General features: G+C 37.2%; 1 protein-coding gene across 1 annotated transcript in view; it reads left to right on the top strand.

Annotated features, from left to right (window-relative positions):
- Window positions 1-4734: 4734 nt before the first annotated feature.
- CMC1 (C-X9-C motif containing 1) overlaps window positions 4735-14401 on the top strand; it is a 98743-nt gene continuing 89076 nt past the window's right edge. Inside the window, exon 1 of the mRNA XM_049099599.1 lies at window positions 4735-4775. Coding sequence (XP_048955556.1) covers window positions 4735-4775 — 41 coding nt within the window. The remainder of the gene's footprint in view (window positions 4776-14401) is intronic.

Below are 14401 nucleotides of genomic sequence, written 5' to 3'. Positions count from 1 at the left end.
CATTGACGAGAGACACAGAAGACTTGGTCTAAGCAAAAAGTTTGGATGTGTTCCCCATATTATTGAATTATTAATGTTATATGTTCCTTTTTTGAAACTATAAAACTTGTTGAAAATCAATTATTTTTCACTTTTTCTCTCTGAAATCAGGCCAAATAAACATCTGAAACAGAGTTAAATGAGAATTCTCTCACTGGTGTTGGAAAAGCACTTTCTTCTTACTGAGGAGAATGAAAATGTTCAGAAGGCACGCTTTGTTGCAGATTCTCATGTTCTAACATACTTTTTACAGTCCTAGAAAAATAGATAAAGCAGTGAACCTTGCCTAGATGAAATAAAGTGCTGCTTTTGTCAATGTTTTTGATCAAAATTCTCTTTGCTTTTTTCAAATTCTTTTCAGGAGGAGTGTATTCTTTGACGATAATTCAAGAATGAAAGGGACAAAAATTATTAAGTTAAAGTTAACATTACTCCCACATCTCCACTGTGCAATATACCTGACTTTGAAATATTCTAACACTCTGTTTCTGATACCACGTTTAGCACTTAATAAAACTATTTTTAAACAAGAGGAAGTCTCAAATCTACAAGCCGATTTACCATGTCTTGAGAAACAAAGCCTTCACCTATATAATATTTAGATTTGTCCATTTATTTGCAGCTCCTGAATAACCCACCAGAGTGAAATTCAGAATGGGTGTTTTTTGTAAAGAATATGTCTGTTTTTTGTAAAGAGAAAGGATAGCTGTAAGATATACCAGGGAAAGGAACCCTGCGTGATACCTTCACTGCAAGTGTGTGCTTTCTCAAAAAGATCCTCTTTAAGAAAGAGTACAAAAGGAGGTGGAGGACCTGAACATTGATTATTTAAAACTGGTCATGCCTGTGACCCTGTCAGCCCCACTGAATGAGCCTACCCTATTTGAAGTCTTTTGTTCTAGAATGTAATTTCACATCACTTCACTGTTTAACCTGTAAGTGGCCTTCTCATTGCTCTCAGGACCAATGCCAACCCGTTAATGTTATCTGTAAGGTGAAGGGGCCTGTATCTACACTTTCTCTGAAGCATCAGTGAAACTGAACTTCTTAGATTTTTAAAACCCATCAGGGGGATCCCTGGGTTGCTCAGCTGTTTAGCACCTGCCTTCAGCCCAGGGGGTGAACCTGGAATCCTGGGATCGAGTCCCACATCGGGCTCCCTGCATGGAGCCTGCTTCTCCCTCTGCCTGTGTCTCTGCCTCTCTCTCTCTCTCTCTCTCTCTCTCTCTTTCTGTCTCTCATGAATAAATAAAATCTTCAAGAAAAAAAACCAACAGGATTTCTTTCCTTCAGAATTTAGCACATGCTTTCCTCAACTTGGAACATTTTTCTCTTCCCTCTCTTGCTTTTTAGCCTGAATACTCCTATTGATCTCACATTTTATTTTATTGTCTTATTTTTTTTAAAGATTTTATTTGTTTATTCATGAGAGACCAGAAAAAAAGGCAGAGACATAGGCAGAGGGAGAAGCAATTTCCTCATGGGGAGCCTGATGCTGGACTGAATCCCAGGACCCTGGATCAAGACCTGAGTCAAAGGCAGACACTCAACCACTGGGCCACCCAGGCATCCCTGATCTCACATTTAAATGTCATTTCCTATCAGAAGCCTTTCTGGACTTCTCACCTTCAGGTCCACTCCATCCATGGCTGGATTAGGCATCCTTCCTATGCACATATGGCCCAATCTTCACAAGCCTCATCCACTTCTCAACTTTATTGTAATAACTAAAAACTTACATCTAGACGAAAGCATCTTGAAGGCCAGGAGCACTGTTTTAATTTCCCACTGCATGACCAACACCTATGTCAAATGCCTACCCTATAATTCAATAGTGGGCATAATTTTTCAACAGACATGAGAGAATTTACAAATTCAAAAAAATCTTGAAGTGGTTACTTTAGCCAACTATTATTAGCTTATGCTATTACTCAAAAACAAGTAAAACATTCTCAATGTGAGCATTAACACAAACCAGTTATAATGTTTCCAGAAATGCCTGTCAGGAAAGCTAGGTTCTAGGCTACACTTTGGCATGGCTCCTTTTCCCTTGGGCATGTTATGATCTACTTATTCCCCTACTTCAAAGGCCTGTAGCTTCTTGCCACTGGTTTACTTTGGTGAATTCAGTTGCCAAGCTTATGTATGGGCTATGAACAGAGACTGAGATGCCTAACTTGTAAGATAAAATGGCACAAAGGCAACATAGTTTTCCATTTTTAAATTAATCATATATCTTACATCTTTTTCCATCTTTTTGTTCATTTGAATTTGAATCCTTGACTGTCTTATCTAAATGATGACTTTAATAACATAGCAGCAATGTCCACAATAGCCAAACTGTGAAAGGACCCAAGATGTCCTTTAACAAATTAATGGATAAGGAAGATGCATGTATATATATATGTGTGTATATATATGTGTGTGTGTGTATATATGTGTGTGTGTGTATATATATATACACATACAAAATGGAATATTACTCAGCCATCAGAAAGGACAAATATCTATCATATACATCAATGTGGATGGAACTGGAGAATATTATGCTAAGTCATTCAGAGGAAGACAGTTATCTTATGGTTTTACTCATATGTAGAATATAAGAAATAGTGAAAGAGACCAAAAATTAAAGAGGAAGAAGCCATGAGAGACTTAACTCTGGGAAACAAATTGAGGATTGCTCAAGGGGAGGTGGGTAGAAGGTTGGGGTAACTGGTGACATGATGTCATGAGCACTGGGTGTTATACTATATGTTGGCAAATTGAATTTAAATTAAAAAAAAATAATCTTAAGAAAAAAGAAGAAAAATGATGAGAAAAGTTGATAAATCTTTATCAGTTCTTTGTTTATTATCTAACTGGTTTGGTATAGAAGAGAAGGTAGACACAAATTAAATTGTATCATTTAGATTACTATGGGTTTCATAAAAATTAGGTTTCATTATTTCCATTTAAAACAAGTCACTGTTTATGTCATATCTTAAGAAACTTGACTAATTTTCCATGGAATACTTTATCTTGGAATTCTCTGGTGATTTCATCAAAATGTCACATAAGCGTGTTGCTATGTTTTTTTTAAAAAACCCCCACATGCTCGGTAAGTGATTATAGTCATCTTTTAAAACATGTAAGACAAGTAAAAATTAAAAGTACAAAACCTGTTAAAAAGAAGGAGAATAACAGATGTACAGAGACCTGGGATGAGTTAATTTATGAAGCTTAGCAATTAAATACTGCAAGTTTCCTGGCACATAAGATATGAGGGGAAATTCACTGGCTAACTCAGCTCTGAGTCTAATAAAAGAACATGTACTGACTTGTTCTTTCCTAGACAGAGTCTTTTTCCATTCCCATCAAGTCATAGACAAAATCTAACACAAATATTACCCAAATCTGAATATTTTTATATCTTCTGAATTATCAACAAAGCATTATAGGACTTCAGGTAAATAGGAAGTCTGGGTTGTAGGACTCATTATAAATCCTTATATTTTCTTAGACACTGCCAAAAAAAAAAAAAAAACGAATGCAAGTTTATTTACTTCTTAGTCAACAGATTAAAACCATAATATCCAATTTTTAATAGTTTTCAGTGGCCAAATCATTCATTAGTAGAATGAACTAAAGTAAAGAACATTTTTTTTTTGAGACAGAGAGAGAGAGTATGTGCTCAAAGGGGAGGGGAGGGACAGAGAGAGGAAGTGAGAGAGAGAATCTTAAGCAGGCTCCATGCCCAATATGAACCTGATGCAGGGCTCGATCTCATGAACCTGAGATCATGACTTGAGCTGAAGAGTTGGATGCTTAACTGACTAAGCCACCCAGGTACCCCATAAAGAACATTTTTTAAAGTGACCTGCAATAAATGTGACATTTTAAAATCTTTTTCATCTATTATATTTTCTATTTAAAATATTTAATAATAAAAATAAATTTAAAAATTGATGAAAATGATGAAAAATGCAAACATTGAAGAATCCACTACCTTTTATGACCTTTGTATGAATAAAGAGAACACTTGGGAAATTTGCCAGTTCTCAGTGTTTAGATCATAGGGAGATGGCAAAAAAAAAAAATGCTTATGAGAAGTACCATCTAGTACTGTAGTGCCACCTTATATTTGTGGAATCACATTGTGTCTCTAAAGAAGGGGTTTGTAATCATGAGGAGGTATTCTAGATAGAAAATGAAGTATCTCAGGGAGGTTTTAGGTTACCCTTCCCTGAAAGAGTTACTGCCTATCTGAAACCTCCTATAAATGGAATGAATGGGGCTCCAGAGAGATAATGATAAGTGGGAAGGAGTGGGATTATAAAGTCAGGTTAAGCCAGACATAGGTCTGGAAGTCCTGGGAATTGGGAAAATCTGTGGAAATCTGTGGAAACTCTGGGGTCATCAGAAGGTTTTCCATAATCAATGCCATGATGAGTTAGCAAGGGTTGTTAAAAGACATAATCTAGCTAAGGTACACAGAATGAACCGGAGAGAAGAAAGTCTGCAGGTCTGAATTAGTTCCGTGAGGAGGAGCTACAAAATCAGTCTAGATGGGAAAGAATGTGGGCCTGCTCAAATATTGCTCAAATATGTTGACGGTGAGGAAAGAAAGACCTATGGTATTAGAGAAGGTTATACAACATGACAAGTTTAGGAAGTGAAATGCAGAACTGATTTGAACATGATTGAGATGATAGCATGAGTCCTGAGAAAACTGAGAGAAATAAGGATGACAAAAGGTAAGTCTTTTCTAATATGCTGAGTTTGAGTTATCTATATGCTATTAACATGTTCAGTAGGAAGCTGGAGATGCAAACCTGAAACTTGAGAAATTAAAACTTGAGTAATATTTCAGAACCCTCCACATAAACTGCAACAGTTACGTCTCTGAAAATGGATGGATTCTTTAAGAGAAAGGTCACAGAGAAGGCCGTGGACTTCAAGATTGAACATGACGGAAAAGTCAAGGATTTAAAAGTGGAAGAGGGTTAATCAGAGCAGGAAAAGGTAGAATTCATAGAAGAAGTAGGTGAATATAGTTTTAATCTGGTGCATAGAAAAAGACTTTCAAAAAGGACAGCTCAGGGCGGGGAGGGTGGGCAAAAGTGTTGGATACCCCGGAAAGGCAGATAATGAGGGCTGAGGAGAGGTCCCAATGTATTCAGCTTCCAAATTCATTCACAGAAGCTGCAATTTTAATGATTTCCTACTTGTCTCATCTCTTGACAATAAACCTCCTCTTGGCAAATGTGATTCTGTTTTGCATAGTGGAAAATACACATTTCCCAGGGCACTGAGCTTCTCGACCTCCCCTCCAATAGCCTTTTCTAGAATACCGGATATGTCCAATTGGTTACTTTACGTCCAACATTGTTCCCCAGACCACTCCGAGGAGCATTTCACTCTACTTGAACAGGAAATATAACCATTGATGACCATTTGTATTTTCCGTAAGAAAGCTCATAGATGCTTAAGCTTTTTCTGAGACTCACAGTCCGTGGTACTATTATGGGATATCTAACATCTATTGACCACCAACTTATGCCATGCATTGGCTACCATTTCTGTAAGTATTCCTTTGTTTGATATTGACAATAATACTGTAAGTTGGACATTACTGAGAATCATTGTTCCCCATTTTCTTGAATGGTCTCCCAAGACTGTTTATTCCTCTTATAGTAGAAGGCAATATCTCTGTAGCTTTTAAAATTGAGAAATGGCCTACTATTGGACCAAGGGATTAAAGAATCAAAACTAGGAAAGCATTTCAACACTAAAGAATAATATGTATCGGGTCATATATCACTTGTTCTTCTGGTTTGTTACAATTATTTGAAATGATAAATTGTAGGGAATTTCATCTAAATGAGATAAAAATCAAACTCCTTATATAATGAGAAATATAATTTCTGAGAGTAAGGGATTTTTTAAAAAGTCAATTGTTGGGTCCAAGTACAGTTAAAACTATTAATTTGAAATTTGACATAGTGGTTTAGCTATCATCCCTTGCATCTGGTTTATCAGAAGTTGACAGTTTCTTCTTTTTTGTTTTTAACCTTTGTCTGAGAAACCTATTACCATTTATATTTATATTTAAGCCCAACCTATGAAGTAAAAATAATCTATACATTTGAGAAGGTGTATTTCAACCTGAAAGGAAACAGGCTATAAAATTTTTTATGGCTGGTAATTTTTATAATTGGAATACTATATACTTTCTAGTATAATTAATGAAGAGTTGGGATATTCATATCTTCTGAACATCCAGGTTATGTTGCCCTCTTAATGATAAATGAAGAGGCTGTCATTAGCAATATTTCACAGCTGGGTTGTAATTGAAATTTTTTTCTTTTTTTTTCCACCTCAGAGTTTCCCCCCCTTAATGACTTCAGAGTATAATAATACATAGTTTGAAATAGAAATATAGTAGATGATGCCATGCACTTTGTCACCTGCAAGCCCTGAGTCAAAGAATGAATAGAAGAATAAATTGAAGGATGGTTGAAGATGAATCAAGTGTTAAGAGGTGGGCTGTAGGGAAAAGGGAAGGTAAGGAGGAAGGTTCAACCAGCAGCCTTTCTTCAGATCATAATGACTGCAGATCTATGAGCCATTAGTCTAGTGGTTGTAGACAGTTTCAAAATTCAGGAACCAATGAGCCAAATCAGATCAAGCAAAGTGTGTTAGTTTGGCAGGAAGCAGAGGCTAGGGAAGCTAGTGGACTTAGAGCTAGAGAACCCAGTCTGGACCTCAAGAAGTAAATGTGTAAGCCAAAGAAAATACTGGCACATGCCAGATGAAAGCATGGTCAACAAAGCCTGGAATGGAAGTCAGCTACATAGACAAATTGAAGGTGAGATCCAATCAATAAGGGAGGCCATGCACAGTAGCTGGAAGGAGTTGAAATGCTCCTCTATAGAGTCTCAGATCCTACTAGAATGAAAGGAAACTTACAGGATGTCAGGCTACCATTTATCCCATGAATTGTTTAAGCTTTTACGAATAATTAAACTGAATTAACTTTAAACACAAATCCAACATATACCAAGCAGCAATTCTTGGCAGACACTGTGTGAATCATCAGAAATACAAAAGTGAGACATGTCACCTAAACAGTAAAACCCATAGGGAAAGAGAAAGACTTGAAAAACAATAAAAATAAAATGGTAATATAAAACAGAGATATGAACACAGTGTGTGGAATCATCATTAAAATACTCTGAGAGAGTAAGGGAAGGCTGCCCAGAAAAGAAGTATGTGAGCTGGGTAGGAAATAGACTTTGCCAGTCAGGAAGGCATGAAGTATGACAGTGTCTGAAGTGCTCCAGACATGGTGAAAATATATGAGTATATTGTAAGATCTATGGGAGTTAGAAGGAGGGGGGCTGAAGAAGGGTAAGAGGGAGAGGGATAAGCAAACTGAGGTTAGATAGAGGCAAAAAAGCTGGTGGTTAGACTTATCTACAGGGCAAAGGTTCTCAAAAGGTAGTCCCAGGATCAGTTTCATTAACACCGCCAGGGAACAGGTTAGAAATGCAAATTCTCAGGCTTTGCCCTAGCCCTACAACATCAGAAACTCTAGGGGTGGAGGAATGTGGCGAAGAGATGCCAATCTGTGTTTTAACAAACCTTCTAGTCGATTCTGATGTACAATGAAATTTCAGGACCACTGTCGCAGGGAGAAATGAGACTGTAGGGAACAATTAAGTGAGTGACAAGGTCCTATTTTCTTCTCAGGTTGAATACTAGTCCAAGTATGAAGGATGGACTAGATTACTGGCTGAAGACCATAACTATTGCAGAATTCAAGAAAGAAAAGCTGAAAGCCAAATATCTTTAATGAGAAAATATGGGTCAGAATTTGATATGGTGGTTAAAAAGCTACTTTAAGGTCTGGCAGCAATTTGGAGTTAATAATTAGGGGAGGACTAATCTTGAAGTACTACTGTTTATTTTTAAAGTTTCTCATACCTTTAATTTCAACCTTTTTCTGTTTTTCTCTTATTTTCTACATAATTGGACAAAAATGGCAGCACTACTTCCATAACAGGAGTGCAGAAGACTGAAAGGAGAGTGCCCCAGTACTGCCTAGGGTAGGATCCCCTAAATCTTTGTGTCTATAGTAAACCCTGGACATCTTTCTGTTATGGACTGAATCACATCCCCCCAAAATTCATAAATTGAAACCCTAATCCTCAATGAGACTGCATTTGGAGATAGGGCCTATAAGGAGGTCATAAAAGTGGGACCTTAATCTGATAGGACTAGTGTCCTTATAAGAAGTGGAAGAGACACCAGAGATTCCTCTCTTTCCCTCTGTCCCTCTCTCTCCCAACCCTCCTGCATGTGTGGGAAGAGGCCACGTGAGAACACAGCAAAAAGATGTCCCTCCAAGCTAGGAAGAGAGATTTCACCAGTGATGCACCCTGATGGCCCCTTGATCTTGGACTTCTGGTCTCCAGAACTGTGAGAATATAAATTTCTTTTGTTTAAGCTACCCAAACTGTAGTATTTTGTTTTGGCGGTCTGAGCTGACTAAGATACTATCATGGTAGAAAGAGCACAGCCTCTGAAACCAAACTAATGTGGACTTGTATTTCAGCTCTACCGTTTATTAGCTCTATTTTGTACCTTGATTACTTCTTTGTAAAATATAGACCAAGAAGATAATATTGCTTCCTCTTGTCATTTATTTATTCAGCAGTTATTTATTGAGTGCTTTATAGGTACTCAACAAAAAATTGCTATGCTCTGAAATTGCAATAGTTGTCTGAAGTTGTCTGATTAAAAAACAGACATGGCCCTTTACTTCTGGAGCTTATGATACAGAGAAGGACAGTTAATAATGAATGCATCTCACAAATTCACATTATTTTGTAATTGTAATTATGATTAGTGCTACGTGCTAAAGAGACATGCCTTACCCAAGGCTATGCCCCTTCCTAGGGCAGCCTTCTACCAATGATTGATCAATGCAGGATTATGAAGCCCAGCACCCTTGTTCCAATTCAGGAGAGTTCAGAAGGTTCATCCAGCTTCAGAGCTTGACTAGGTTTTTGTTAGGACTATTTATTCCACAGTTCTATAGTCCTGTTTCCTTCTTTTCTCTCCCAAAAAGTCTTGACCACCAGAGCTCTCCCTAGCAAACTTCCTGTGTGCTAATCTCCACTTCAGAGCCTGCTTCCTAGGGATCCTACGTGCAATAGCAGAATGGTATGCAATAAAAGTAAACATGCTCTACAATAAGGATGGGAAGTCAAGAATCATTCTTTAGTTGAGCCTGGGGAGTGGCATATGGGCTCTTGTAGCCCATCCCTCATCTGTCTGCTTACAAACCAGGAGCCAGCAAGCCCAGAACCAGGTTGGATGAGGCAGGTGACATTGCTCCTTGTCCTGACACACACCAATCACAGACATTGTTTTGAGCCTTCAGTAAGTTCTGTGCTCAAGTGTGCTGAAGCATGGCCTGAAATTGGAAGAGATGAAACATTTATACTTTCACTTTACTTATCCAGAGCTTAAGACTTAGTTGAAAATGAAAAGACTATGACACACAGAAGTAGGCAGGTAAATGGAAAGGACAAACAGCTTAGAAAAGTTGAAAAGAAAAAGGTAGGTTATTCAGTAAATACTTCTAGAAAAACAGTGTTAGAAGAATTGGTTAGTTATTTGGAGAAAAAAATTAGGTACTCATTTCCTACCAAAGGGGAAGAAAAGAAAATATTTGTAAAATAGCAATCTACTTATTAAGAAAAAAAAAACAGGAAACAAAACAAGAAATATAGAGGATAGGATGGGTTATCTCTAAGAATTAAATAATAGAATAAACAAAAGAATACTCCATCTGTACATGAGTCTGTCAAATTATTATTCATAAAAGTAAGAAAAAAACATTATAACAAATGCCACAAATAGTGTAGAAAAAGGCTTCATATACAAAAGCAATAAAGGGTCACCTGGGTGGCTCAATCAGTTAAGCATCTGCCTTTGGCTCAGGTCATGATGGAATCCTGGGTTTGAGTCCTGGGTGGGGCTCCTTCTCAGCAGGGAGCCTACTTCTCCCTCCCCCTCTGCCACTCCCCCTGTTTGTGCTGTCTCTATATATATCAAATAAATGAATAAAAATCTTTAGAAGAATCTAAAAATAAAAAAACAATGGATAAATTAATAAGAAAATGGTAATGGTTTAATTTAAAATGGGAAAGAATATGGAGAGAAAATTCATAGGACAATAAGTCTATTAAACATGCAAAATTTTATTACTACTAATAAAAATAAATAAGTTGTAACAAAATGCCTGTATCAATTTAGCAAATATATTTAAAGTGATTTTGCTTGTTGTTGGCAATTTATCCGCAATAATTAGCACAATAATTCCAATTCTAGGAATTACCCTTCAGAAATAAGCGGAGCTAAAGATGAAAGCTTTATTTTTAGAATATTCACTTCAGTGTTATTTTTAAAAAAGAAATTAGAAATAACCTAAAATTTCAACAATATATAAACAGTGAAATAAAGTGTGGTACCTAGACACAGCTCCCAACAGGAAAAGAACAAATAGTGAACTGGAGTAATCCTGGAGACAGTGGGATTTTTGTGTGTGTGTCTGGATGTTTATGTATTCTCGATGACATGGTGCATAGTTAGGGAGAATTTGATTAACTCTCAACCAGGAGAGGGTGATAAACATTTGCAAAGCACCAGAGAAGTTAAGAATGTAAACTCTGGATCAGATTTCCATGTGTTCTCATCCAGTCCTATTGTTTGTATGCTCGTATTCTATGGGCGATGGGGGAACCATTACAGGATCTTGAATCAATCTGAACAATGTCTGTGGGTGGCAAGGAGCAGGGCCCAACCTGAATCAGTTTAAACAAAAAGTCAGAAACAAAGAGCAAGTGCTCTTTTAGTCTAGATTATGTGCAAGTGGATTATCTTGGAATATCATCCCAGGGAGCAGAAAGGAGAGAGGGAAAAGTGAAGCAGGGAAGGAGGGAAAAATGATGCACTCATGTTTTTGTTTTTTAAAAGATTTTATTCACTTATTTGAGAGAGAGAGAGAGAGAGAGAGCGCGCATAAGCAGGGGGATCGGCAGGCAGAGGCAGAGGGAGAAGCAGGCTCCTCACTGAGCAGAGAGCCTGATGTGGAACTCAATTCCAGGACCCTGGGATCATGACCTGAGCCAAAGGCAGACCAGTTTAACCATCCAGGTGCCCCAATACACTTGTGTTTTAATGAGTGTCCCACTTTACAGGTGACTGGTACGGAATACCATGACGCTATTGGAGGGTTATTATAAAATGTGCTTCAGAGCTGTCTTCCCAAAGAATAAAGTGGGACATATTTATCTATTGGATTCCATTCACTATTGATCAAGGTGGCTCCACAGTCATTAACTTCCCCTGCACTTCTGTATATATGTGTACATGTGACTGCTCAGAGGGTCCCTATGGGTGTTTCATGCAGTAGTGTCAGAAAGGTACAAGGTACTATCAGCTTGCACCTGTGTGAAGGTGTTTGAAGTCTACAAAGAACTAGTGGCCACATGCAAGAATTGAGGTTAAGAAGATTTGGAGTCATATATAAGACATGTCTTATTTTATATGAGTCTTTGGTGATTCAAAGAGCCAAGACCTAGAAAGCCAGGAATAGAGATCATTCTCAGAGCAGCTCCAACCAGAGGTTCAAATTCTATATGGATTTTCTCAGTTTTGAATCTCTATACTTTTTTGGTTAGGCATCATCTTTCCTGTCTCCTTAGAGACAACTTTCTTTACCAGGCACAAAACTCATCTCTTAATGGCTTCTACATTTTGCATTTTACAATCTAGCCTCAGAAAACAAACTGATACACACAGCTAATATTTCCCAGGCAAAAATTCATTGGTCTACTTCAGGCCATGTATCTATTCTTGGACAAATGAGTATGGCTAAAGAGAGATGTCATATAAGGACATGAAAACATTTGTAGGAATGTATAATAAAGTAGGGGAGGAGCAGTGTCCAAAAGAACAAGATGTCAAGCAGACAGTCCCATAAATATGTATATCGTGTTCTAAGTGAGGGGTGCCTTGACCAGAAAACATATCTTAAAGAATGTAAAACCTGAAAGTTGTCTTTAGCCAAAGATGAGAAATAGCAAAATAGAGTCTGAATTATGGTGGACATTAGTGACAGGAGGAGTTTGGAAGTGATGCTAGGGAGAAATAATCAATAGACTATGTGACCCACATTAATTTCACATGATGTCCCTATATTCTCTATTAACAGTATCCTATGCAACAAACATTTACCTTGCCAGATGTCAAGTCTTCTGAGAGGTTCTACAATGGTGCTTAAGACAGTTTCTCTCCTCAAACAGCAGAGTCATGTGGCTTAGCAACAGCAATATTTCATCTCTGTGGGGAACCCTTCATCCATACCTTGGGATGCCTGGCTCCATGACATAGACTTTAACTAATGGAATAGATCTGTGTAAACATTCTTCTTTGCTGAAGGTCAAGGCCTGAGCTTTTGGGAGGTCTTCATTTACCTTTAATATCCTATTGATAAATATACAGGAATCAATGACATAGGATTGTTTTGTCTGGGCATAGCACTAGTGAGAAAGCATCAGAAGTTGGTAGCAATTCTCAACGTTTGATTTTTATCTCCTTCTGGGTCTATGTGGCTCCAAACTAATAGTGGTCAATCTAGCTATTTTAACCATATTTGTGGCTCTTGATGGTTACCCCGTGCCTATTCTATACAGCAAAATGCTGTCAACTATGACTCCATTGTCTGTCTCTTGTTGAATAATAATTTTTAAAGAGTTACTTCAAATATAAGCATTAATGTTTATATTTATCTCCTATCTTCTGTAAGTCAAAATTTATTTCTCCCTTGAGGCTCCCACATCATCTTCTATCATGTTGGACTGTAATTACTTGTTTGTGTGTTTGTTTTATGCCTCCTGTACTGTGAGTTCCTTAAGGAACTAAAGAAATAAATCTTATTTATTCCAGGGCTCAGCACAGTGCATAGCACATGGTAGGTTCCCTTATTTGGGGGAAGAATGGGTAATGAATTCAGGAAGTTTGTCGTCTGTCAGTTTAACAGTGCAGGAACATCTGGAATACGTTGTTAGAATTTTCATTAACTTTATTTCCTCTAAACAAGTAAAAGATCTTTGAGATGTTTTCAGTGCAGCTGGCCATCTAACCAGAATGCCACTGCTCTTTCAGACTCACTATACAAGGGAAAGCACTTCTGTATTTGTTTGTCGAGTTTGCCAGAACCTGTGAGAAATTCTACAAAGAATCATAGCATCTGCATAAGACCAAGTAAGAGAAATCTAATATAAGTCACGTCATCATCTTATTATTTTATTATCTTTTTTAAGTATTCTTCAGGAATAAAAGCCTGTGACCCCAGAAAAAATTTTGGTCTGTCTTAAAAGAGGCCACCCAGAAAACAATTCACAGTAAAAGCAAAACAATAAAATATAAAAAGCCTTCCACAGAGGTGAGAGGTGATTTTTTTTTCACACTTTTTTTCTCACCTGATAAGTGATAGGGCACACTGCTAAATCTCTTTTGTTCATTTGGAGGGTGTTCACATAATACTGATTTAAACATATTATTACCCAGACTTCAGTTTTGAAGGCAGAGTAGCTCTGAAGTATTGCATAGAAAGAAAGAAAGAAAGAAAGAAAGAAAGAAAGAAAGAAAGAAAGAAAGAAAGAAAAAAAGACAGACTGAATATAGTGCAACGGTTCAAAAGGACACTTTTCTAAAAGTAAAAGATAATCATCACAATAACAATTGCTAGAATTTAGCAATGGCCTATCATGTGCTGGAAACCACTTATCACTGTTTGTTACAGGTCTTCTTTAATGCTCAAATCAATTATGCAGGGATGGTGTGATTGAGGACACTGAGGCTCAGGAGGAGACACAGTTTACCAAATGTAAATTAGAAGTAGGAAAGCAGATATTAGTTATATACAACAACATGAATGAGTCTCATGGCTATTGAGCTGAGCAAAAGAAGCCAAATATAATATACTACACTGTATGTACTATGTACGTAAATGTAAATGTACATAATTTACATAAGTTTGAAACTAGGCAAGACTAATAAATTCTCATAGAAGTCAGGAGAGTAGTTATTTTTATGAGGAGGGTTTCACTAGGAGGAGGTATCAAGGAAACTTCTGGATGACCAGAAATGCTCTAAGTCTCAACATAGGTGTAGTTCAAAAGCATATACATACATAAGAACTCATTCAGCTGCACAAAGATTTATGTTCTTTTCTATATATAAGTCATATCTCAATAAAACAGCTAAGAAGTAAAAGAAGGCAGGAGGAATTAGAATTTAACTC

Source organism: Canis lupus, chromosome 23, assembly GCF_003254725.2.
Source record: "Canis lupus dingo isolate Sandy chromosome 23, ASM325472v2, whole genome shotgun sequence".
NCBI classification, from domain to species: Eukaryota; Metazoa; Chordata; class Mammalia; order Carnivora; family Canidae; genus Canis; species Canis lupus.
Note: the sequence above shows the minus strand (reverse complement) of the source record. Positions and strands in the feature narration are given on the sequence as shown.